The sequence below is a fragment of the Schistocerca gregaria genome, chromosome 7 (assembly GCF_023897955.1).
Source record: "Schistocerca gregaria isolate iqSchGreg1 chromosome 7, iqSchGreg1.2, whole genome shotgun sequence".
NCBI lineage: Eukaryota > Metazoa > Arthropoda > Insecta > Orthoptera > Acrididae > Schistocerca > Schistocerca gregaria.
The window spans coordinates 545,106,137-545,132,173 of record NC_064926.1 but is presented as its reverse complement, the minus strand read 5'-3'; the positions used below and the strand labels follow the sequence as shown (position 1 = coordinate 545,132,173).

The window sequence follows — 26,037 nt, the reverse complement described above, 5'->3', positions numbered from 1 at the left end:
TCAATTCTAAGTTCTTACTCAATGTCCCATTTGACTTCACTCCGTTTTCATCCTATTGACGTTTGATGTGACTGAACGAGTTATAAGTGGCACAGAAGACAGATGGGTGGTGGCGAAGTTAAAGGAACATTTTTGCTGTTGGGGAGAGGGAAGACGTGAGAGAGGAAATGCTGGTGTAATCCACTATTTGTGTTGCCACCACAACTTGTATTCAGCTTCACCATGCAATTATGGTACTACTACTGCTAGGTTGCAGCGGTAATGGAAAAACAAGACACTCAATGTGAAGTGTTCCGGACAGAGCCAACACATGACGAAGGGGCCCAGCCACCACCTTTTCTTGTGTCACTTAAACTCAGTCTCACCTTTTTGCGTGTATTTCCAGTGTAATGTATTCAGCAGCAGTATCAGTTGTCACACTTTTTAAGTTCAAGCACTGGGTCTTAAAGAATATGCTCGATCATAATCAAGGAAACCTCACCCGTTTCCGGCTAGTGAACTCCTATAAAGCTGGCGACTTGTTAAGTCACCCAATGGCCAGCGCAGCCACCACACCACACTAGCACACGTTAAATGAGCTTGCCTACTGGATGTGTGGAGAGGGGGAGTGGCCCTTCAGTGATGGGAGTGCGGGTAGGGGCAAAATCATTTTGTGAGTGCTGAAAATATACTTTTCGTGCACATCATGTGCTATCACAGAAATTTCACATTGAAATATAACAAAGGTTTTGCGATAGCTCATTTTAAAGGCTTTTGTGTTCAAATCAGACACAATACAGTTGCAACAACTACATATACTACTCACATATATACACTTTGTACCACACACAAGGGGCCGATGACCGTAGCAATCTGGTCCCTTTAATCCCACAAACCAACCAACCTACCACACACACCATATGTTGTAGATTGTGAAGATTGGTTCCAGTGATAGAGAGCATGAAGTGAAACGGTAACACTTGAGCTTTCATTCAAATTTACATTTTACTCTGATCGGGGAAGTAAACTTATTTTTTCCTTGTCTCTCTCGCCAAGCCTAATATAACAGTTTTAATGGTGGAGAGCATATGAAGTGTGTGGCTCATAGGAAAAGCATTAAACAGTAACAGAAATGGCGACAAAAGTTTGTCATTATGCAGATGTCCACATTTTATGTTTATGGTAAACTACTTAGCTGCTGTGGTGACGATACAGACATGGTATGTCTGTATCGTCCATCTGGGTGTGTGGCAGAGTTACTAAACAGGGAATAGGCAATAGGCCGGTCTCCCTCCCATCTAAAATAATGCCTCTCTTTCATGTGCTTTAACCAGGAGAAAATTACCAAGTAATGTACAGAAAAGAATGGTTGACGTAATTAATAGTAAATACTTACTTAGAGTGCTTATTTAACTGTTTAACATGTAAGTACAAACTTTCTTTGGTATCTAGATTATTACATTTAAAAATGTCGATAAAGAAACTGATATTTAAAAAATTACGAGAGAGGAAAGAAAGTTACAGTGGCAGAAATGATATTGAATTCATGAAGTGAGACGATAAGAGTAGAATGGAAAATTGAGATATAATGCTTGGAGAGTAAGCATTTTCAGAAGAGATCATTGACAGATAGTGGATCTAGTAGTGTTTGGTACAATTTGTTTTATTATTATTATTATTATTATTATTATTATTATTTCTCCAGAGAAGCTCATTTATTGTGTGTGTAAGGTAGAAATTGGCCACTTCTAAAACATCAGTATACATTATAGTGGAAAACTGTACCAAGACCGTTTATAATTCAACATCTTAACAGTTTTTATGGACCTCCAACTCAAATTTCCCTAGCTCACGCATGTGACAAAAGCACTGGGTCTTCAGTTCACTTGACAATTTGCTTGTGTTACAGCATCACATGAAGTATTGTGAACATTTGACAATTGTGAAATGTTGATTCATTTTAGATTGTTCTTTTATTTTGTGTTTCTACTTTCAGATAAAGGTAGAGCCTCCGGACATACGAGACATTGATGAGGAAGGTTGTGGCAGTTGGGAACCACCAAAGTTAGTGATAGACATGGTAAGCATCTTCCTCCTTGACTATTTGGTGCATGGCCAGCATATCTAGGCACAGTGTTACACCGTCCAGGTTATCTGGATACTTCCCACTGACACCAACCTATCAGAACTCCGGAGATGGGAACTTGCCCTTCAATATGCTCTTCTCTTCCCATTTCCCACCAGGCCTCAACCTCTGCTAATTTCAAGTTGCCGCCCCCCGTACATCATTTGTCATTCAACAACATCTTTAGCCCTATACTTCCGCCTCGACTGACGTCTCTGCCCAACCTCTTTGCCTTTACACATCTGCCTGTGTCTGTATATATGTGGATGGATGTGTACGTGCATGTGTGTGTGTGTGTGTGTGTGTGTGTGTGTGTGTGTGTGTATACCTGTCCTTCCCCCCCCCCCCCCCCCCCCCCCCCAAGGTAAGTCTTTCTGCTCCCGGGATTGGAATGACTCCTTACCCTCTCTCTTAAAATCCACATCCTTTCGTCTTTCCCTCTCCTTCCCTCTTTCCTGATTAAGCAACCTAGGGTTGCGAAAGCTTGAAATTTGTGTGTGTGTGTGTGTGTTTTTTATTGTGTCTGTCTACCAGCTCTTTCTCGTTTGGTAAGTCACAGCATCTTTGCTTTTTAAATATATTTTTCCCACGTGGAATGTTTCTTTCTATTACACTCATATCATTAATTTGAACCCTATATCACATAGTCATAGATATGGGAAGAATCTTTCTTCTAGACCATATCTTATTCATTTACATTTTCAATGTTGGCATACTTGTGTTTTATGTTTTCGCATACTGTTTCAGCCTGATGGGAAAGAAAATAGCACTAAGACTGAGTCCATTTCCAAGAGCAAGTCTTCAACAAGAGGACATAAAACTACCAAGGGTAATTTCAAAATTTGAATTTCTGTAAAAACTTAAGTTTCAGTAACTCGTCTGCATAAGATTTTTGCAGGAAGGGTAAAATTCTTGCGTGTCTTCTCTTGTTTAGTTGTAATTGCTATAGACCCCCCCCCCCCCCCCCCACACACACACACACAAACTCATTCCTATGTTGAATTATAGGATTTCAAATAGTTAAATTCCAGCGAAATCAGTATTTTCTATTTGTAGATAGAAGACAGACAGACAGATATGGAGAGAGACCAGGGGGCCCCCTGTCTAAAACGAAGAAATTTAGTTGTAGTGAGTTGCAATTTATAGTAAAATGTTACACACTATAACTCCACTTTTACATTCTCTGAATTAAAATTTTCCCAGCATGTACTTAATTTTGTATTTTATCTTGTGTGTGTTGCTTAATTTTTTTTATTGTCAATTTGCACTTCCTCATGTGTTACGATGATAATAAATTCCTACCATTTACATGTAATGAAACAATGTTCATAGAGAGAAACAGGGAAATAATGGCATCATTGACATAAAATGATGCTGACAGTGTGTTGGCTTTTTAAGTAGCATTCACAAACATTACACGGTTGACTTTCTTGAGCCATGACTCCCTACTCAATGAAACACAGTCAAAGTCGTTTAGTCTAAGCAACTTGCGGTGCTGCTACTGCTTCTTAATAACTCTACCAGGGTAACAATATCTATATTGTGTATAGCATTGTTTGTAGTTAAGTTACCAAATGAAGTGTTTGTATGTCTAAACTTCAGTATTGTGTAGTTCAAACAGAGGAAAGTTACCAATGTGAAACGAGCTATTGTAGTGCCTCTTAATAGATGAACTAAAATACCGTATTTACTTGAATCTAAGCCGCATCTGAAAAATAAGACTCGAAATCAAGGGGAACAATTCATGGATCTAAGCCGCACCTGAAATTTGAGACTCGAAATTCAACGGGAGAGAAAAGTTTTAGACTGCACCTCCAAATCGAAACAAAGTTGGTCCATTATAACGTGAGACATAATTTAGGTCGAATGGATGAAGATACAGCTACAGTAGTTTGGTTCGATCTGTAAGCTTAACAGTTAAGCTTTACCAAGTAGCCATTGATATGTGTCAGGCACTCCATCCGTATTTGTATGGGTACTCTTCCTTTTTCATGTGCTTTGTCTGGTTTGATTCGATTGCTAATTTTGCTTTGATCTGATAAGTGCTGTTCTCTTTGTTACAGGTGTGTATGTCACTCTAAGCTGAAACTGCATTATTGTACTGTGTCATGCATTGTTTGTTGCATTCTGATAATGAGTGTTTACAACCTGTCGCTGCTCGCGGCATGGCTTGCTTTTGTGCATGCTACTGCCGCTTACAAAATAAGAGAGAGGGGGGGGGGGGGGGGGGGGAGGAATTGTCTCACAAGTGAAACAATGGCAAGAGACTGCTATTTGTTGTTTCTTACACTGCTGCTTTCTTTGATAATGATCAACAAGAGCCAAATAGACTGCGTATGATAGAAGATGTTCTGAAAGATACTTTAGCGAAAAATTTTCTCCGTTTGAAAATCTTTGCAGGTGCCTCTTCAGTAATTACTTTCTGCACAGAAATTAGTCATCTTAGATTTAAAAATCTAGTCAGTTGGTGTGCTTCATTTCTGACTGTATCATTATTCAGCATAAGAATAATACGAACATAAACATGACATGATATTTATATTTTTCCGCGTTTGCTGTTGTCTCACTCTAGCTTCATAGTTTATTAGGCAGACAGGATTTAAATGAGATAGCGGCAGACACGAAAGAATACATGGCATAATGTCTACATTCTTTTACCTTTTCTTTTATTTTGTTTACTGAGGCAGAGGTTTTGGCACCAATATTCATCTTTGTGCCTGCAAAGCATGCCTGTGTAGCGCTACATATATTAGACGGCAGAAGTTAGTTGTGGCGGCGCCTACCAATATTTTTCAGAACTTTCGCTTACTTTGCACTCGATTCTAAGCCGCAGACGGTTTTTTGGATTACAAAAACCAGGAAAAAAGTGCGGCTTAGATTTGAGTAAATACGGTAATCAATTTTTGAAAATACAGTGTTATAGGATAGATAAAAGATCTATCTACCTTTAAATGTGTGTTGTCCTGCTGCCACTTGGTGAGTAAGACTTTTTATCTATCTAGTTATTTAATACATGTACTGTCACAGATGTGACACCTACATGGGAATTGTTTGAATATTATTGAGGGGGAGGGGGGGGGGGGGGGGGGAAGAATCATAACATGCATCAGCTATGATATGCAGGAATACATCTTGATTTGCAAGTTATTTGTTTGGTTGAGACCTGACATTACAGCTAAATTTGTACTGTGCTTTTCAACTGATTTCATGTCTACAGAATTATATTTCATTGTGCTGCAATGTATCCACACACAAGCAACAAAATTGTGGTGACTTTTATGGAATGCAATCATCTCAATGGATCTACCCTTCACACACACACACACACACACACACACACACACAAGGCAGCAAAAATTCACTAGAAGAAATATATGAACTATCAATGTGTCCACGAAATGTAAATCTTATGTAAGACTAAGGATCTCAAATGAAAGGTAAGTAAACTTAATAACATCACTTACTGATGTTTAGTAAAGTACTAGTATGTACTTCAGAAGTAATTTCCTACCATTTAAATCTTCCTGTAATTTACGCTATTTTTTCCCCCTTTTTACACTTTTTTCCCTTGGAAAGTCTAAAAGTGGAGGTTTGACTGAAATATGAATTTTCTGTCAGTTATATGTGTTTTCTTTCTTTTATTATGATTGTGGCACCTATTTGTCCACCATGTATTGAAGCATGTTGCGTCTCTCCTTCCTGAGCAAGGAACTGTTAGTTCCAAAAGCCAGATTAGGTATCAGATTTCTCAATTTATTGTGTTTAATAACTTAACCTAAACTGAGTAATTGGGAATGCTGTACACTTTGTGCTAAAAATTAATTTCTTGTGCTTCACTTAGGTGGGTCGCCATCAGAACGTGCTAATACTCGCAATGCAGATTATAGTCAAGCTGCCGGAAGTAGCAACGATCAGGAAGATAAAGTCCTGACTGCAGTTCAAGAGCAAGAATTGGAGCTGGAACGTAGGCAGGCATGTGAGTGGTTGCGGAAAAGAGCTGGGAAGATACCGAGACCTCCAAACGCATTTATGATATTTGCAAATGAATGGAGGCGCAAACTCGCTTTTGAGCATCCAAGTAAGTAATTTGTCGGTATGTATTACACCAAATACTATTAGAAAATGTTGCTAAATGTGAAAGAGTAAGATTGTTCATGGGAGCCAGAGACAGTGAAACTCATGCGTAAGTCTGAAATGTGACTGGCACAAGATTAGAATCTGAAATACATTTGCAGTGATGTGACTATGATGTAAATCAATAGTGTGCTATATGTAACAGTTGTCAGAGGTATTCAAATTGTGTGTGTGTGTGTGTGTGTGTGTGTGTGTGTGAGAGAGAGAGAGAGAGAGAGAGAGAGAGAGAGAGAGAGAGCTAGCAGTGTTTCAGCTTAATATTGCAATATTTCGTGGCACCATCTGATTGTACCATTAAAAAAGGAATGTTTTTGGCCGTAGGGTTCATTGTGGATCAGATGTGTAGAGCGAGTGGGCACCATGCCACTGAGGCGCACTTGAGTTTTTTACAGCAGGCAGGGCAAGTTTGAGAGGGGACGGATTGTGGCTTCTGGAGGCTGAAATTAATTTTGCTGGCAGTAGGATAATTCTACAACCAACTGCAAATGCTGGTACTCCAAATTTTCTCAATAGCGTTCCTTGAAAAGAATGTCATCTTTCCTCCATGTGTTCCCATTTGAGTTCCTAAAACATCTCTTTAACACTTGCGTGTTATTCAAGCGTACGGATAATAAATCTAGCAGCCCCCCCCCCCATTGAATTACTTCCAAGTCTTCTTTTATCCAACCTGGTGCAGATCCCAATACTTAAGTAGTACCTCAAGAATAGGTCGCACTACCATCCTATATTCGGTGCCCTTTATAGGTTAATCACACTTTCTGAAAATTCTACCAATAAACCAAAATCAGTAGCTCTCCTTACTGACCACAATTTTCATATGCTTATTTCATTTCATATTGCTTTGCACCGCTATGCCCAGATAGTTAAACGATGTGAGTGCGTCAGACAGGACGCTACTGATGCTGTATCCGAACATTAATGGTTTGTTTTTCCTACTGATCTGCATTATATTTTTCTACATTTAGAGTCGACTGCCATTCATCACAGCAATTAGAAGTTTTGTCTAAGTCATCTTGTAGCCTCCTACAGTCATTCAACTTTCAACACCTTCCTGTTCAGCACGGCATCATAAGCAAACAACTGCAGATTGCTGCCCATCCTGTCTGCCAGATCATTTTTGTATATAGAAAATAAGAGTGGTTCTATCGCACTTCCTTAGGATACACTCAGCAATACTGTGTCACCAATGAACACTCACCATCGAGGATAGCATACTGGGTTCTATTGCTTAAGAAGTATTTTGAGCCTCTCACATATCTGGGAACCTATTCTGTATGCTAGCTAGCCTTTTTGGCGGCCTTCCCACTACTCTTGGGCCACATCTCGAACATATGTGCAACAGCAGCAAGCGCTCTGCTCTAGTCAGCGGCTAGTATTTTCATTACAAGGTTGCAGTTGATTACCTTGTGAAATGATTTTTGGAAATATAGAAGTATGGAATCAGCTTGTTGCCCTTCAGCCGTATATCATGTGAGAAAAGGGCAAGGTGAATTTCACAGTCTCTAATTTATGATATTCGCATTCAGAATATGTTCTACAACTCTGCATCAAACCGATGTTAAGGATATTGGTCTGTAATTTTTCGGCCCTTTTTTAGCCTTCTTATGCAGGAGTCATTTGTGCTTTCTTCCAGTTGCTGGGGATGTTGTGCTGGACAAGAGATTTGCTATAAATGCCAGTGCTTTAGTGTACTCTTTGTAAAAGCAAATAGGGATTCCATCTTCATCTGGCAACTTATTTGTTTTCATCTCTTTCAGTTGTTTGTGTACACCAGGGATCTTATTACAAGGCATGTTTTTTTTTTAAGCAAGTACCATTTTGCCACACTGTGGCCGCAGCGCTGCGGTCAGCGTTCTGCACATGCACACTGGGTACCTACATATGTTGTCTATGTACTGACATTCTTCCTTGTTTACGTTGTGTACTGAGTGTTTAAGATGCCTCCGATAATTGTGAGTCCCGTTGACTGTGAAGTACAGGCTGGTATAAGATTTCTTAGTGCTAAAGGCCCAAAAGCGATTGATATTCATCGTGAAATCTGTGCAGTTTACGGAGAACACATTATGAGCAATGGAATGGTAAGAAAGTGGGTGAGAGCATTTAAAGATGGCCTCACAAACATGCATGATGAAAAACGGAGTGGGCGGCCTTCGTTCGTTAATGAAAGTTTGGTGCAGGAAGTGGACAACAAGGTGAGAGAAAACAAATGCTTCAAGATTTCCTCCTTGTGGTATGACTTTTATAATGTTTCTTGTAGTGTTTTGTATGGCATTGTGACTGAGCACTTGAATTACCAAAAATTGTGCGCACGGTGGATTTCGAAAATGTTGATAAATGTGCACAAAACCAAACGCTTAGACAGTGCATTGACTTTCCTTGAGCGGTTACACAATGATAGTGATGATTTCTGAAGCCAAATTGTTACAGGCGATCAGGCGATGAAACGTGGGTGGCCTACATCACACCAGAATCAAAGCAACAGTCCATCGAATGACAGCATAAAGATTCACCCAGAAAATTGAAGTTTAAGCAAACAATTTCTGTCCGGAAAATCATGTGCACAGGTTTTTGGTACTGAAAAGGAGTATTTCTTGTGGAATTTCTGCCTTGTAATGAGACAATCAATGCAGCAGCTTACTGTAAGACATTGTACAATATGTGCCGTTTAATTCAGAACAAAAGACATGGCAAGTTGAGCAAGGGCATCATTTTGCTGCAAGACAATGCCCGTCTGCGTGTGGCATATCAGACCAAAGATCTCATCACATCTTTTCGATGGCAAATTCTAGATCATCCTCCGTACAGCCTTGATCTTGCTCCCAGTGATTACCATCTGTTCCGGCACTTGAAGAAACATCTGGGCGGTCGGGGTCTTCAGGACCATGACGAAGTCAAAACAGTGGTGATGCAGTGGTTAACAAGTCTATGAGGAGGGTATTGAAAAACTGGTACAACATTATGACAAGTGCCTCAATATTGATGGAAATTATGTAGAAAAGTAGATTAAGGTAGAGGCTTTCATGTAAAAATAAAATTATTGAGATATCTTAGCACGTCTTTTTTTAATTTCAAAACTGTACTTACTTAAACAAAAACACGTCTCGTACTATATCAGTCATATGGGACTGTGTGTGATGGTCAAACAATGCTATATTTGTACGATTCTCCTTTGTGAATAATTTCTTAAACACAGCATTTAAAACTAAGGCTTTCATTTTGCTCTCTTTTGGCTGCCACACCAGATTGGATGGAAGCCTTAGAAGCGCTTAGCAATTTTACAAAGGATCAGATTTTTTTAGGGCTCTCGGGCAGATCATTTGCTAAGCTGAGACAGTGGTAGTTGTTACATGCTTCACCCATAGGTCTTTTCACGGATGCATGAATCTTTACTAACCTTTACCTGTCTTCATTTGCGCATCCTCATATGAACCGAGAGTGCAGGAGCGTTTGCATCGTTAACATTTCCCGAATTTTGTTGTTAACCCCCCATACTAGACATGTACTTGCCCAGATCATGATTTACAGTCTATTTAAACTTTGCCCATAATTCCTCTATGCCTATCATACTGGAACTGAAAGATTGCAATTCATTGTCTAAGTGAGATCCTAACAACTGCTTATCTGCTCTTTCTGGCAGAAACACTCTCCTAGCCTTCATGACTGATTTTTTAACTTTAGTAACCATAGTTGCTATAATGACATCATGATCACAAAGCCATGTCTCGATATCAGTGCCATCGATAATGTCTGGCCTGTTCGTAGTTACAAGGTTCAAGGTATTTCCATTGCGAGTGGGTGCCGAACTTGCTGCTCAAGGCAGTTTTTGGAAAACTGATTTAAAAGTACTTAGCAAACTTGTCTGTCTGCAACTCTTCCAGTGAATCCATGTGTCTCAGTGCATACTCCACTGGTTAAAGTTGCCTGATCTGTATATCTTTGCACTACCGACCACAGACTTTCTTAGAATGACTCTAGAACGGTCACAGGAGAGTTGGATGGCCAGTAAAAACCTCCAACAATTAATTTGATTTCACCTAAAATTGTATATGCAACTTCAGTAAAGACAATATTTTTGTCAACTGCAATGAACACTCCCCCTCCTGTGGCATCTAATCTCTCCTTCCAATAAACATTATATGACTCGCTAAATATCTCGGAGCTTTTTACTTCATGTTTTTATCTCTCAGTTCCAAGAATAGTTTGAGTTTATGAGCTTTTCTTGCGGGGGGGGGGGGGGGGGGGGGCGGCAGTAAATTCGGAAACTTTGTTGTAAATACTTCGACAATGTACTGATAAAATTTTGACAGTCAAAGCATCTTTACTCCAAATGTGGTCTGATGCTACTGGCTGCGAATCTATTGGTGAGTGTTCATCAGAGTACCTCAAACTACCACCTAGCCTAAAAAAATCCATGCGGACTCCACTAGTGCTCTGCTACCAAAGTAGCTCCTTAATCTACATCTATATCTACACGGCTACTCATCAAATCACACTTAGTGTCTGGCAGAGGATTCATTGAACCACCTTCATAGACAATCGAACAGCACGCAGAAGGAACAAACACTTAAATCCTTCTGTGTGAGCTCTGATTTCCCTTATTTTATTGTGATGATCATTTCTCCCTCTCCCTTTGTAGGTTGGTGCCATCAAAATATTCTTGCATTTGGACAAAAAAGTTGTTGATTAAAATTGAACTTTCTCAGTGTACTCCATTAGTCCTATCTGGTAAGGATGCCACACCACTCAGCAGTACTATAAAAGAGGACGCACAAGCATAGTGTAGGCAGTCTCTTTAGTATATTTGTTGCATCTTTTAAGTGTTCTGCCAATGAAACACTGTTTTTGGTTTGCCTTCCCCACATCATCTGCCATGTGTTCTTTCCAATTTAAGTTGTTCATAATTGTGATTCCTAGGTATTTAGTTCAATTTATGGTCTTTAAATTTGATGGAATTATCTTGTAACCGAAATTTAACAGATTCCTTTTAGCACTCTTGTGGATGACCTCACACTTTTCATTATTTAAGGTCAGTTTCCAATTTTTGCACCATACAGATATCTAAATAATTTTGCAGTTGGTTTTGATCTTCTGATGACTTTACGAGATGATAAATGACAGCATCATCTGCAAACAACAGATGGATGCACATGTTGTCTCCTAAATCATTTATATAAATAAAGAACAACAGAGGACCTATAACAGTAACTCGGGGAATGCCAGAAATCACTTCCATTTATGTAGTGGAGACATGACCTAACAGGAAGAGTCTTACAATTCCCCACCTGCTAACACAGTATAAAAGTCTGCAGACCATCAGAGTTGATGAAGTCTTTATTTGAGACCCTCCACTTGGCTCCAAACCAGAGGACACCTGTGCTGCAAATTGCTAGTGCTGCTTGCACCCTGCGCACAAGGCCAGCAGCCCTCACCGCCGCCACCACCACCACCACCACCACTACCACCGCCGCCGCTGCCGCCTCCACCAGCTACCAATATGGATTAAGGATGACCGCAGAACACAAGTGACGGGTGTCTTTGGTACCTACTTGATCCCCAACTTAACAGACGACTGCAACCTGCTAGCGTGATAGCCATAGGCAAGGTTGCCTCCATATCTTGGATGAGGCTCCCCTGTCCTAGGCGAACATATCAAATACACATAGGCTTTCTTTCCAGCCCTGATGTATCTTCCTGACTCCATAACACGTCTAATGTTGGAGCTCCCAATAACTAGCAAGCCTCTGCCCACATGTGCCTGCTTGGACCATTCTGAAGGAACAGCCACCTGTTCACTCACAGAGGGGATAGGTGAGGTCAGACTCTACATTGACCTTCCACTTTGAACAATGCAGATGCGTTACATGTTGCCACTCACCTTGCTGTGAGGGCAGTCCATCGTGTCAGGTACACTAGGATGTGCTTCAGCAGAAGCAGCCATGAGTGAAACAAGCAACACCTGAGGTGTCCCATACGATTCACCAGATTCTCTGCCGGCAGTTTGCGAACTGTGGCCAGCTCTTCCTGCGTCCACACGCAGCGCGAACATATCCTCCTAATCCTAACTAAACTGAATGAAGTAGTAAACTATAAAAGCTGACAGATACTTAGATATGCAACTTGTTGCCCTCCTGAAGTACCACCAGTGGACTCTGATATGTTAATGAACTTTGTAGCTGGCTGCTGTTCTGAAGAAATGATAAAAGAGTTACGAATTGCCTGATTCTACACTTATAAAGTACTAGATTAAACATCTTAAATATAACAACACATACAAAATTTACGCAACATATACTACAAGAAAATAGAGGAAAAACAAAATACATAATTTGCTGCCCTGGAGATGTGTCACAGGTGACGGCTGGAGTGCTCACTCAAAGAGTACATTTGTCTGAAACTTACTGGTTTTACCCTGGACTTAAAAGGCAGAGTGTGATAAGTTTCAGATCTTATTCACCTTTGGTGTTTGTGGAGGGTACACTGACTGGCACTCACTCTGTGCAAAATGTTATTTGAGCAGTTCCAGCATCCCCACACATGCACGGCTTGTAAAACTTGACATGCATCAACTTTCATGGTCTGAACTTCTCTCAGTCGAGCATATGCGGGACACAATGGATCAATAAGTGGATCATGCAACTCATCCACCCACAACTCTTGCAGAACTTCCTGAACTGGTGGAGTAAGTGTGAAATAACATCAGCCGAGGCAGTATTTGCTGCCTGTACTGTGCACCAGATGCAGTGTGCGCTGCTGGTGGCACAATTTACTAATGTACTTGTTTCATTATGAGACATTATTCATTTCATGTTACACAGCTGGGCCACTGCACAGTTTCCATCAACATGTGGTGATTGGAGCTCTTCCACTGACTGGCGCAACCACATGTTATATGTTACCAGATACATTAATTTCATACACCAGAAGATGGAATTTTAAAATCTCAAAACCAGCTGTTGTTTAAAGAATTAATTGGTACAACTGAAGTGGATACCTTCAAATTAATTATCATGCCTCTCAGTTGTGGATATCCCACATAACAAATTTTGTGCACAACAAAAAGACTGTTACAAGCCTTCTTCAGCAAAGAAAATGAACACACATTCACAAAAGCAAGCACACCTCACGCACTCATGACTGCTACAACCAGCTGTCCACGAGGATGAATGGCCACTGGCAAACTCTGGCCAAGAGTGTAGTAGACCATCCTGCTGAAAAATATGCAGCTGAACATAACATCCTAGATTTCAGTGGCTGCTTCGCAACCAAAGCCATCTGGATCCTACAATATGTTACTGGTATATTGGAAAACGTGGAAGAGTATTCTGACGTTTCTTTCTTGACAGTTTTCAATTCAGCCATGTAAAGGCACATAGCCCGAACGCAGACAAGCATGATCGGATCTTTGGTACCTTTTTTATTTCAATTAGCATAATATATATACGCGTTTGCTTGCTTTCAAGTAGATTCCTTACCCTTCGACTAATTAATAGGATCACACACGCCCCTTCCAGAGACAGGCTTCGAGCCTGCGACCGTAACGGCTGCGCGAATCTTCACAAAGTTTAATTTCTTCAGCTGTGTTATAGCACATGGAAATTATTCATTTTGAGTTCCCTCACTGGGCAAAATAGTTGAGAGAGAGAGAGAGAGAGAGAGAGAGAGAGAGAGAGAGAGAGAGAGAGAGAGAGAGAGAGATTGGGGGGGGGGGGGGGTAAAAATAGAACCCTGAAGTTCTGGAAAACAATGCGTGATGTTCCATAAGTCTAACAATTTCACGTTGATGAATACGCTGTCAAAAGATCAATATATGATAATGTTTTTCAGAGACCTTACCAGTCACAAAATTTATCGATACCAATATTATTTAATGAAGCAACATGTGTCAAGGTATAAACCTCATCAGGCTACAATGGTAATACAAATCATTTAACAAAAGTTCACACAGATGTTAAAGTTGTTTTGTATAGCCTGGATATGTGCTGTTGTCATGTTTTTTCATGTTGGGTGGGTATCCTTTTATGGTGTGTTTAGTTACCTGGCATGCTGTGGCTCATTGAACTTGGTAACCGCTGTTCACAAATTTGCAGAGGGTGCCTACAACACAACACAATAAATATGATAGCAGCCAGAACGAACAAAGGTTGTTTTGATTCAACTGTTGATTCTATTGTTCTCAGTTTTGATTCAGTTATTGATATGTTGAAACTGGTGTTAGTTGGAATGTCCGCTGCACATCTTGCTGTCACATCACTGGTGTTGGTCAACGAAATAGGTTACGATGAGAGGCTGATGATTTTATTTTAAAGATTACAGTATGAGAATTATTTAAAAGTATTGCAAATATATTGATGGAATATGGATTTGTGTAGACACTCTTAATTTTGACTTGTTTTGTATTTTAACAGTTGGTGAAGAAATGGGTGAATTCTTGAACTCCCTAATTTCTTTTAGGTTTTCATATTTTCCCGCTTTAGGCCATGGATGAATATTTTCATTTTCTCCATGGGGTCCATTTCCCTCTTCACTAAATTATGTGGTACGTAAAGGTTGTTCACTATTGCAGCACCGTGTTCTCATTCATCTCTAGCTCTTCTGTATCTGACATATTAGCATTATCAAGTCTGAAATGATAATGTGTTCTTTAGAAAGGGTTGTAAAATTTCTACCCATTTGGCCAGTGTAATATTTGTTGCAGTGACACATATTATTTTATAAATTGTGTAATTGCTCAATTCCTCAGCTGGTTGTGAGAGGTCATACACCAGTTATATTGATTGTTTCAAAAGTGATCCTCGTTTCTGTTTTGGTGTATGCCGTATTTACTTGAATCTAAGCCGCACCTGAAAAACAAGATTCGAAATCAAAGGGAAAAAAAAATTCCCGAATCTAAGCCGCACCTGAAATTTGAGACTCGAAATTCAAGGGGTGATAAAAGCTTTAGTCCGTACCTCCAAATCGAAACAAAGTTGGTCCATTTTAATATGAGACACAATTTAGATCGTATGAGTGACGATACAGCTACAGTAGTTTGGTTTGAGTCGTAAGCTTAGCATAGCAGTTAAGCTTTACCAGGTAGCCATTGCTATGTGTCAGGTGCTCCGTCTGTATTTATATGGGTACCCTGCCTTTTTCACGTGCTTCTTCTGGTTTGAATTGATTGCTTATTTTTCTTTGATCTCATAAGTGACGTTCTCTTTGTTATAGGTGTTTACGTCACTCTTAAGCTGAAAATGCATCACTGTACTGCGTCGTGCATTGTTTGTCGCATTCTGATAATGAGTGTTTACGTCCTGTCGCCGCTCGCGGCATGGCTTGCTTTTGTGCGCACTACCGCTGCTTACAATTGGGGGAGGGGGGGGGAAGAGGAATTGTCTCATTAGTGAAACAATGGCAAGAGACTGCTATTTGTTGTTACACTGCTGCTTTCTTTGATAAGGATCAGCAAGAACCAAATAGTAGACTGTGCATTATAGAAGATGTACTGAATGAGAGTTTAGCGAAAAATTTTCTCCGTTTGAAAATCTTTGCAGACGCCTCTTTAGTACATTACATTTAAATATCTAGTCAATTGCCGTGCTTCATTTCTGACTGTATCACTATTAGGCATAAGAATAATACGAATATAAACATAACATGATATGTATATTCTTCCGCGTTTGCTGTTGTCTCACTCTAGTTTTGTAGTTTATTAGGCAGACAGGATGTAAATGAGATAGCAGCAAACACGAAAGAATACAAGGCAAAATGTTTATATTCGTATTATTCTTATGGTGAGGAGAATACTGCATGGAATTCACAATTCATAAAAGTTCCTATTAGCAACCATCTCTTCTCACAGGTAGGAAAAAATTCAGAATGTAGAGTTTGCCATATTGACAAAAAACCCAAACATTCTTGCCAGTCGGATTTTTGTAGTACATTGAAATGCTGCTACATTCGAAGATGAACAATACGGAATTTGTATTTACTTCGTTGGATAATGTATGAAAATGCGGTGGTCGAAACTTGGGGCAGAGGAAAAAAGCTCGTCTTCCACTTTTTTTTAAATTTATTTACTGACGCAGAGGTTTTGGTGCCAGTATTTATCTTTGTGCCAGCAAAGCAAGCCTGTGTACCGCTATATATTCGACAGCAGAAGTTAGTTGTGGCGGCACCTACCAACATTTTTCAGAACTTCCACTTACTTTGCACTCGATTCTAAGCCGCAGGCAGTTTTTTGGATTACAAAAACAGGAAAAAAAGTGCTGCTTAGATTCGAGTAAATAGAGTAGCTACATACTTAGGTTTCTGTATGTTGTGTGCTGTGACAGTGTCAATTGGTTTGCTTTAGCTTTCAATTATCTGGGGTGAAAGTGCACCGGTTTCTTGTTCATGCTAACCATTGCTATGTGCCATTATATTTGTGTTTATTTCAGTCTCATAGTTGGCAGCACTAGTGGGAATTTCTGTCCCGTGTTAAAGAGAGTTTTGAATGCAGCTTGTTTATGTGAGTTGGGGCATATATGACTTCTCAATGATGTGTCTTGTGTTTGTCGGTTTTCTGTGTACACCGATGTTAAGTATCTTGTTTGTGTCAGTTATTGTCATATCTAAAAAAATTATTTTGTTCTCTATTTGAATGTTTTTGTGCAAACTATTGAATCTGTTTAACAAAGTTTCTGTTTCTCATATACTATGAGTATGTCATCTGCATATCTGTGGTAGGGCAAAATTTTCTAAGTGATATTGACATTGTTGTACAAAATTTTATTTTCAAGGTGGTTAATGAAAATTTCTGCAATGATCCCATTGAGTGGCCTTTCCATTGCTAGACCAACATTCTTTTGTACATTTTGCGATTGAATGTGAATATGGGCAAGAACAAGATCTAGTAACTCTTTTAGTTTAGCTGTTTCATATGTAGACATTGTCGGTATTTTAATAAATTATATTTAATGATATCTACAGGTTCTGTGATGGGTGTGGTGCTGTCTAAGTTTACTATATCTAGAGAAATAAGTTTAGCATTGACTGGGACCCGAAGTTCTTTGATGTCTTGAATTGCTTGGTAACTGTTTTTTACTGATTAAGCAGTTTGAAATTTGTATTGGTTTTGTAAAACTGATTGCAGCTTTTTCATAGCTTTGTAACCTAGATGATCCATTGAATTAACAGTGGGTGTGACAGCAAAATTAATTTTATGGATTTTTGGTGGGGCCCATAACTTTGGAACTGTTGGACTCATTGTTGTTAATTTTTGATGTTGTTGCCTTGTAAATAAAAAACCTTGTGTTTGACTGCTGCATCAGATTAATGTGGGACAATGTGAGATTTCCAGTATCATTTTGAAAGAAATTGAGTGTCTTATTTATGTTCTCACTTTTGTCTGTAATCACAACTGCTGAACCTTTATCAGCTAACAGTGCTAGGGCACTGCCCTCATTAAACTTCTTGTAACTGATTTTATTCCACTGCTTCTCATTTTTAGCATCTTGTATTTGTTTTTTGTTGAAGAGGCTCTCTTTTAATTTCTTTGTGACATGTGATGGCTGTAGAAAGTAATGAGCAACAAATTTTTAATCTTTCTTTTTAGACAAACAAAGTACATAATCTTGATCTACATACTCTGTCGCTTTTCAACATAACTTCCATTTCCTTGCACACATTTTTGCCGTCAGTTCTGTCTCATAGAATTGACCTTGAATCTCTTCCTGAAAAGAACTGGAAAGGTGGTAGTCAGAGGACGTGGAAGAGTTTCTTGTACAAATTTTTTGACCTTCCCTGCAGTGGCACAAGAATTGTGATGAGGTGTTTTATCCTGTTGCAGGATGATCTTCCCATGGCGTTAATCGCACAATGCATGGCAGAGCTTCAAAAATGCAGATATCCCCATAGGCATGTTGAAGTGTCTGAAGTGAATTTGAGCACCACATTTTTCTATTTAAGAAGAAATTCAATTACAGCAAGCTGTTGAAATGAAAATACTGCCTACAGTCACACAATAGACACTAATGATGTCACAGTAAGACCACATGTGGTATAAAGTCTATAGTTTATGATCAGCTGTTGCTTCTGTTACATTTGTGGCACACCAATGTCAAGATGCCTCTCTTTGCTGTTATGTTAGTGTAAGCCTTGACAGTGGACATTGTGAAGACGGTTCGTGATGCTCCAGACTGTGTCACACTGTTGGTGTGGAGACTCATCTTCCTACAAACAGGCACATTCCTTGACTCCAGGTACGCGGCTGAACAATGCTATGTGGCCAAGTTCACAACACCTCTGTCTTCTCATGTGCTACTTGCTTGGCATCTCAATTCACATTAGCGCGACAGCCGCAGGGTCCTGACTGATGTAGCCAACAGTATAATGCAACAATAAACCTGTCTCAATAAGCCACAATCCTGCCATGTCAAATTCCTACATGTAGCGATAGAAATTTCTCCTTCTTATGTGAGACATACCACATGTTGTCACAAAATGAAATTTAGATATGTCATTACTCCTGGACAGTCTCTGTACTCTTGGAGTAGCTGCTTCACATGTCTACAATGTGAACATTTCTATGGTAACGCCTCTTCATACATCTATAGACAGTAAGTGTTTTTACCTACAGCTGTGAAAAGTGCTGCTGGTGTCAGGGATTTCCTTAAGTGATTTCGACTGTAGAAATGTCTTAGGAGTAAAGAATAAATGCGTTAAAACTTCATGCATGGTGCAACATTTTTCACACATCTCATTGCTTATGATATCATTCTCCTGAACTATGATAGGCATGTGGTTATTAACACCCACAGCGACTGTTGCCTGATAGGAAGGGGTATTGTTGAAATCGGTCCAGTGGTTTAGGAGATGTGGAAAACACACACACACACACACACACATCCATTTTTACGCATGGATGACATTAGTGAAACTCATTACTAATATTCCCTCCTAGTTTTAGAGAAATTGTAATAATCGGTAATATAATACTACTAAAACCAAATGTCTCCACAATTCTTTCTTAAATCTGTATTTGTATGAAATGTTTGGGTTAAATGGCATTTGTAATCTCTCTTCACTTATGTAAATAGTGACAAGGGCTCATGAAATAAAAACCAATGCAGTTTTACAACTTCATCAATCAATGAAATAAAGTCTTCTACTTTTTTAAATGAAAATGTTATATTTTATTGTACCAGAATAACAGATTTGCATCAGACTAATTCAATATGAGTCTTTCGTTAGTCTGACAAGGGATTACAAAGTTAAAATATGGGGATTTTTGTATTATTGTTAACAGCTGCTTCAGTGGCAATCTACATGGTTGCAACCTCTGTCCTCCAAACTACTGTGCTGGAGCGTCCTTGTTTTCTTATTAATAAGTTCATAAAACACATTGGCTGTTGTTTTGTGAAGCCATGTTCGCTATTCATTGAGGTTAAAAGAGATTTTCAATATCTTGAGTTTCTGAGGGAGATTGACAATATTTTTAATGAGCCTCTGAGGTATTTCAAGTGCCTTACTCTTCATACATTCCCCTACAGGTCTGGGGGTTAGAATAGGCCCGAGGTATTCCTGCCTGTTGTAAGAGGTGACTAAAAGTAGTCTCAAACTTTTTGGCCTTCTGTGATGGTCCCCTGTAGGGTTCAACCTCCATTCTTCCAAATTCTCCCGAAGAGCGAGAAAATTGGGGAAGGGTGCTGTACATAGTGAATCATGTCCATTGTGCACTGAGATCTGTAGCATACTTCATCATCGGGGATTTTTGCGGTGTCGTTTTCTGTGCCGACAATGATCGTGGACTTCTTTACATGTCGTATCCGGCACAGTAGCCGGTCCGTTGTGACGGGATCGCCATGTACCCTATTGGCTGTAGCCCCCAGACTACGCAGGGATCGCTCTGCTGATGCCTGCGCCGTTAATTCCCCACTTATGCCAATGAGTAGATGCCCATCTCCCTGTGGCATGGGGACGCCCGGCAATGGTCATCATGCCAGGTGGCCTTTGCTGACACTGGGTGGCACCCATGGGGAGGACCCCTGGTCTGTGTGGGTGGCAGCAGAGCGGATGGCATGCCATGAAGCATACAATGTCATCACTTGCTGGTGGTCAAACACCAGCAGTCTCTAAGGACTCAAGGTCTCAATTTAATACACAGAAGGATGTTACCAAATCACTGGCCACAGCATGGGAGAAACATCAGGGTAATAATGGCATCAAACCTTATTCGCCCCTGTACCTCATATGTACGAGAGCTGATGGGAAATCCTTCATGTCGATGAAGCCTCAGTTTTTTGTGGAGCACTTAGAGGACAAGTTTGGGTAGGTGGAGGGATTGTCCAAATTGTGATCTTGGTCAGTCTTGATCAAAACAGCATCCTCTGACCTATCGCAGGCATTACTTGCCTGTGACAAGCTGGCGGATGTTTCTGTTTCCATCATGTCCCATAAGAGCTTAAATATCGTTCAGGCATTATATTCCACTGGAACCTTCTTTAGCAATTAGATGACGAGCTGCGCACCAGTTTAGGACGACGAGATGTTCATTTTGTCTGGTGCATCCATCGGGGTCTGAGGAATAATCAGGTTGCCACCAAGGCTTTCATCTTGGCCTTTGAGGGTGACACATTACTCGAGAAGGTGAAGGTGATGGTACACCACTGTGATTTAAAGCCATATTTCCCTCCTCCGATCGGTGCGTTAAGTGCTGGAAGTTCAGGCATATGTCTTCCCACTGTACATCCACATCATATGTCTACTCTGGACGACCATCAAATCCCAATACTTCATGTGTGTCCTGCCTCCCATCTGTGTCAACTGCAGCGAGCAACATTCCCCTTGCTCACCACACTACAGGATTCTACAGAAAGAATAGAAAATTACGGAACACAAGACCCTGGACCGACTGACCTACACTGAGGCTAAGAGGAAATTTGAAACACTACATCCTGTGCGCATGACATTGTCTTATGCCGCTGCTACAACAATGGTTCCAGCCTCATCCATTCCGCCATTGACAGTTGGTCATCAGGCCCACAAGACTACACCCGCCACCTTGATGGTGGAGGCAATTCCTATCCTTGTTGCTGCCGCACCACCTACTTCGGGAGCAGTTCTCCCCACCACCAACCATTGGGGACATCTGTCCCCACTTCTCAGCTGGAGAAGCGAAGTTCCTACCAGTGGGTAAGAGGACACCGACCAGTGGCTGAAGTGCCCAAAAGCAGCTAGTCGAAGGACTTCAAGATCCTGCTCAGTCCTGGAAACTGGATCAGTGAAGCCCATCCAGCTAGAGAAACCCAAGGAGCAACGAGAGAAATCTAAAAAGAAGACACACCAAGAACATGGAAATTGTGGTGGGACCCACACCACCGCTACCTACAAGCACTGCATCTGAGGATGAGCTGTAGATTCTGGCGTCCGCTGAGGACCTAGATCTCATCGGACCCTCAGACACAATGGATATAAAATGCTCAGATACTTAGCCAGTGGCAGCAGGTGACCTTGAGGCGGGAACTGCCTCATTTATTGCTTTATGCCTTCCCAGCTTCATAACGACATCATCCTCCAGTGGAATTGCAGCGGTTTTTTCCACCAACTGGCTGAGCTATCACAACTGTTAAGCTTAACATCTGCTTTCTGCGTTGCTCTCCAGGAAACCTCCTTCTAGACAATGTGGACCCCTGCCCTCCACGGCTATAGGGGATATTACAAGAACCACAGTGAATATAATAGTGTCAGGTGGAGTTTGTGTCTGTGTGCTGAACTCAGTATGTAGTAAACCTGTGTCCCTTCAAACTCCTCTTGAAGCTGTGGCTGTCAGGAAAAGGACGACACAACAAATAACCGTCTGCAGCCTATATCTTCCTCCAGATGGTGCACTTTTGGGAGATTTTAACATCCATAACCCCTTGTGTGGTGGCACCATGTTTACTGGCTGGTAGAGATGCTGAAAATTTACTCTCTCATCTGACCTCTGCCTCTTAAATACCCCCCCCCCCCCCACTCTCTCTCACCTGACCTCTGCCTCTTAAATACCCCCCCCCTCCCCTTGCACAATTCATCATGGCTCATGGTACTTACTTGGCCATTGATTCATCACTTTGGAGCCCAGGACTTCTCCCATCTGTCCGCTGGAGAGCCCAAAATGACTTGTGTGGTAGTGAACACCTCCCTGTCACTCCCCGATATCATTCCCCTGGACACCTACCCAGATGCCATTTACAGAGTGGGAGCTCCTCAGCACCCTTGTTTGTTGTCCCGATACAGTTCCTGGGCCAGATCGGATTCACCTCAGATGATTAAACATCTCTTGTCGGACTACCAGCGACATACCCTTGTCATCTTCAACTGCATCTGGAGTGATGGTGTATGATGGTGTATTCCCGTCGCAATGGGAGGAGAGCACTATTGTCCAGTGCTCAAACCTGGTATAAATCTGTTTGATGTGGATAGCTTTTGGCCCATGAGCCTAACCAATGTTCTTTGTAAGCTGCTAGAATGTACGGTGAGTCGGCAGATGTGTTGCCTCCTGGAGTCACATGGCCTACTGGCTCCATACCAGGACAGTTTCCACCAGGGTTGCTCTACTGCTGATAATCTAGTGTCCCTCAAGACTGCCATCCGAACAGCCTTTTCCAGAGGCCAACACCAAGTTGCCTGTTTTTATTTATGAAAAGCTTTCGACATGACCTGGGGACATCATATCCTTGCTACATTATATGAGTGGGGGCTTGGGAGCCTGCTCCAGATTTTTATCCAAAATTTCCTGTCACATACTTTCTGTGTCCAAGTTGGTGCCTCTCATAGTTCCCCCATATACAGGAAATGGGGTTCATAGGGCTGTGTAATGAGTGTATCTCTATATTTAGTGGCCATTAATGGTATAGCATAAGCTGTAGCGCCGTCTGTCTCACCTTCTCTGTATACAGACGACTTGTACTGCTCCTCCAGTACTGGTGTTGCTGAGTGGCACCTACAGGGAGCCATCAACAAGGCGCAGTCATGGGCTCTAGCCCATGCCTTCCAGTTTTCAGCCATGAAGTTGTGTGTCATGCACTTCTATCAGCATCGTACCATTCATCCAGACTTAGAACTTTACCTTGATGATGATCCACTCACTATAGTGGAGACACATTGATTCTTAGGACTGGTTTTTGACGTCCGATTGACTTGTCTTCCTCACCTTCGCCAGTTTAAGCAGAAGTGCTGGCAGCACCTCAATGTCCTCCGCTGCCTGAGCACCACCAACTGGGGTACAGATCTCTCTAGACTGCTGCAACTCTTCAGAGCACTTGTTCATTCCTGCCTTGAGTATGAGAGTTTGGTTTATGTTTCAGAGGCACCCTCAGCATTGCATTTGCTAGACCCAGTGCATCCCTGTGGAGTTCGACTAGCAACGGGAGATTTTAGGATGAGTCTGGTGCCAGTGTACTGCTGGAGGCTGGGGTCCCTCCATTGAGATCAGGCATGCACAACTGCTCGCCAGCTACGTCACACGTGTCCGTAGCTCTCCTGAACATCCCAATTACCGTCTCCTTTTTCCAGCCATGGCGTTCATTTCCCACATTGGCGGCCCAGGTCAGGGCATAATGATTGTAATTCGCAACCAATCCCTTCTGTGTGAACTATATTCCTTCTGGGTCCATTCACATACACCTCCATGGTGTATACCTAGGCTGCAGCTTCGTCCGGACCTGTCACATTGCCCTAAGGACTCAGTTCCTCCTGCAGTTCTCTGCTGTCACCTCCTCTCAATTCTTGACATGGCCTGGGGCTCTGAAGTTGTTTATACTGACGGCTTGATGACTTATGGTCACGTTGACTTCGCCTGTGTTCACAGCAGCCATATTGAACAGCACTCCTTGCCAGATGGCTGCAGGGTTTTCATTGCAGAGCTGGTGGTTATATCTCGTGCACTTGAGTACATCTGTTCATCCACTGGCAAGTCGTTTCTTATCTGTAGTGACTTCTTCAGCAGCCTACAACCTATCGACCAGTACTAACCTCGCCATCCTCGGTTGCGACCATCTGGGAGTCGGTCTGTGCCTTGGAACGATCCAGTCGTTCTGTGGTGTTTGTCTGGACCCCAGGATACGCCGGAATTCCAGGCAATGAGCTTGCTAACAGGCTGACAAACAGGCTATGCGCGAACTGCTTTTGGAGATTGAAAACTGACCTGCCACTGGGCTTGCATTCGGGAGGACAACAGTTCAATCCCACATCCGGCCATCCTGATTTAGGTTTTATGTGATTTCCCTAAATCGCTCCAGGCAAATGCCGGGATGGTTCCTTTGAAAGGGCACGTCCGACTTCCTTCCCTAAACTGATGAGACCAATGACCTCACTGTTCGGTCTCTTCCCCCAAACAACCCAACCCAACCCAAACTGACCTGTGTTCAGCATTACACTGCAAGGGTTTTCGGCTTTGGGAGATTGAATGGCATAACCTCAGGCTGTACAAAAAATTGTATACCATTAAGGAGACTATGAATGTGTGGAAGTCATCCATGCAGGTGTCTCGCCCGGACTCTGTAGTTCTCTGCCGGCTCTGTATTGGCCACACTTGGGTGATTGGGTTACCCATGGCTATTTGCTGCTTCGTGACGACACCCCCCCCCCCCCCCCCCTCCATCAATGTCAGTGTGGCGCTTGGTTGACAGTTCTGTTGTGCTGCCTTGCTTTGGCTACGCTGCGACAGTCTTTGGTTACCGGGCTTGTTACCATTAATTTTAGCTGACTACACCGCATAGGCTGATTTTAGTTTTATGTTTTATATGTGAGGGTGGTTTTTTGAATCATTCTATCCAAGCTTTAGCGCATGTCCCTCTGTGTTCGGTGGCCTAGTGCCTTTAGGCTGGAGGTTTTAATGTGTTGCAGAGTGGCTGGCTTATAGTTTTTATTCTTGTGATCAGCCAGCCATGGCCGTCTGCTCTCTTTTTTTAATCCCTTCTACCTGTTTCTTGTATCTCTCTGGTTTTCTTGTCCTGTTTTGTCCATTACAGTGTTTGCTGCCCTTCTGTCATTCTGGTGGTTTTTCCTTTCTCCCGATGTGCTGTATGTCTTGTTTGTTTTATTCTTTTCCTTATGGAATTGTTTTAATTGGGAACAAGGGTCCAAGGACCAAGCAGTTTGGTCCCCCCCCTCCCCCCTTGAAACCAACCAACCAGTCCTCATACATTGGCCCCCGTGCTATTTACATTTGTAAAAAATGATTTTAATGGAATGTTGACTATGAAAGTCAAATAATATATTTCTATACATGGCATTGAACTTAAATTGTTTCATCCGAGTTTTATTACAGACGCATCAACGTGTTACATTTGTGTAGCTAGTTGCTCACATTGTAATAAAATCAGTATAACAAACAAGTTGCAAAAGTCCTTCGTCAAACTGCCAACAAAGTTCGTCTGTCTTGTGATAATGCACAACAAATAGACAACCATCTGCAGTTTCGACAAACTTAGCGAAATGAATGTAAGTGAAATGCACTGAGCAAGTCATTTATAATGCGGGAATAGTCATATATTGAAAATTGAGCTTGGGTGTTTATAGTGCATAAGTTAGCAGTGACTGCCAAAACATCGTGGCAGCTTAAAACTTTGTGCCAGACCGAGACTCAAACTCAGGACCTTTTCCTTTCGCAGACAAGTGCTCTACCTACAGCTACTCAAGCACGACACGTGACCCATCCTCACAGCTTAATACATCCATCAGTACCTTATCTTCTACCTTTCAGACTTCACAGTAGCTCTCCTGCAAACCTAGCAAGAGTAGCACCCCTGGAAAAAAGTATATTGTGGAGACATGGCTTAGCCACAGTCTGGCAGTTGTTT

At 41.5% G+C, this 26,037-nt stretch overlaps 1 protein-coding gene across 3 annotated transcripts in view; it reads left to right on the top strand.

Moving 5' to 3' along the window:
* Positions 1-26,037, top strand: part of LOC126281327 (protein tramtrack, beta isoform-like) — a 137,999-nt gene that overhangs the window by 79,172 nt on the left and 32,790 nt on the right. For all 3 annotated transcript variants that reach the window (XM_049980184.1, XM_049980186.1, XM_049980185.1), the window contains exons 7-9: positions 1,976-2,059; positions 2,852-2,933; positions 5,946-6,182. In XM_049980184.1, the coding sequence (XP_049836141.1) occupies positions 1,976-2,059; positions 2,852-2,933; positions 5,946-6,182 (403 nt within the window). The remainder of the gene's footprint in view (positions 1-1,975; positions 2,060-2,851; positions 2,934-5,945; positions 6,183-26,037) is intronic.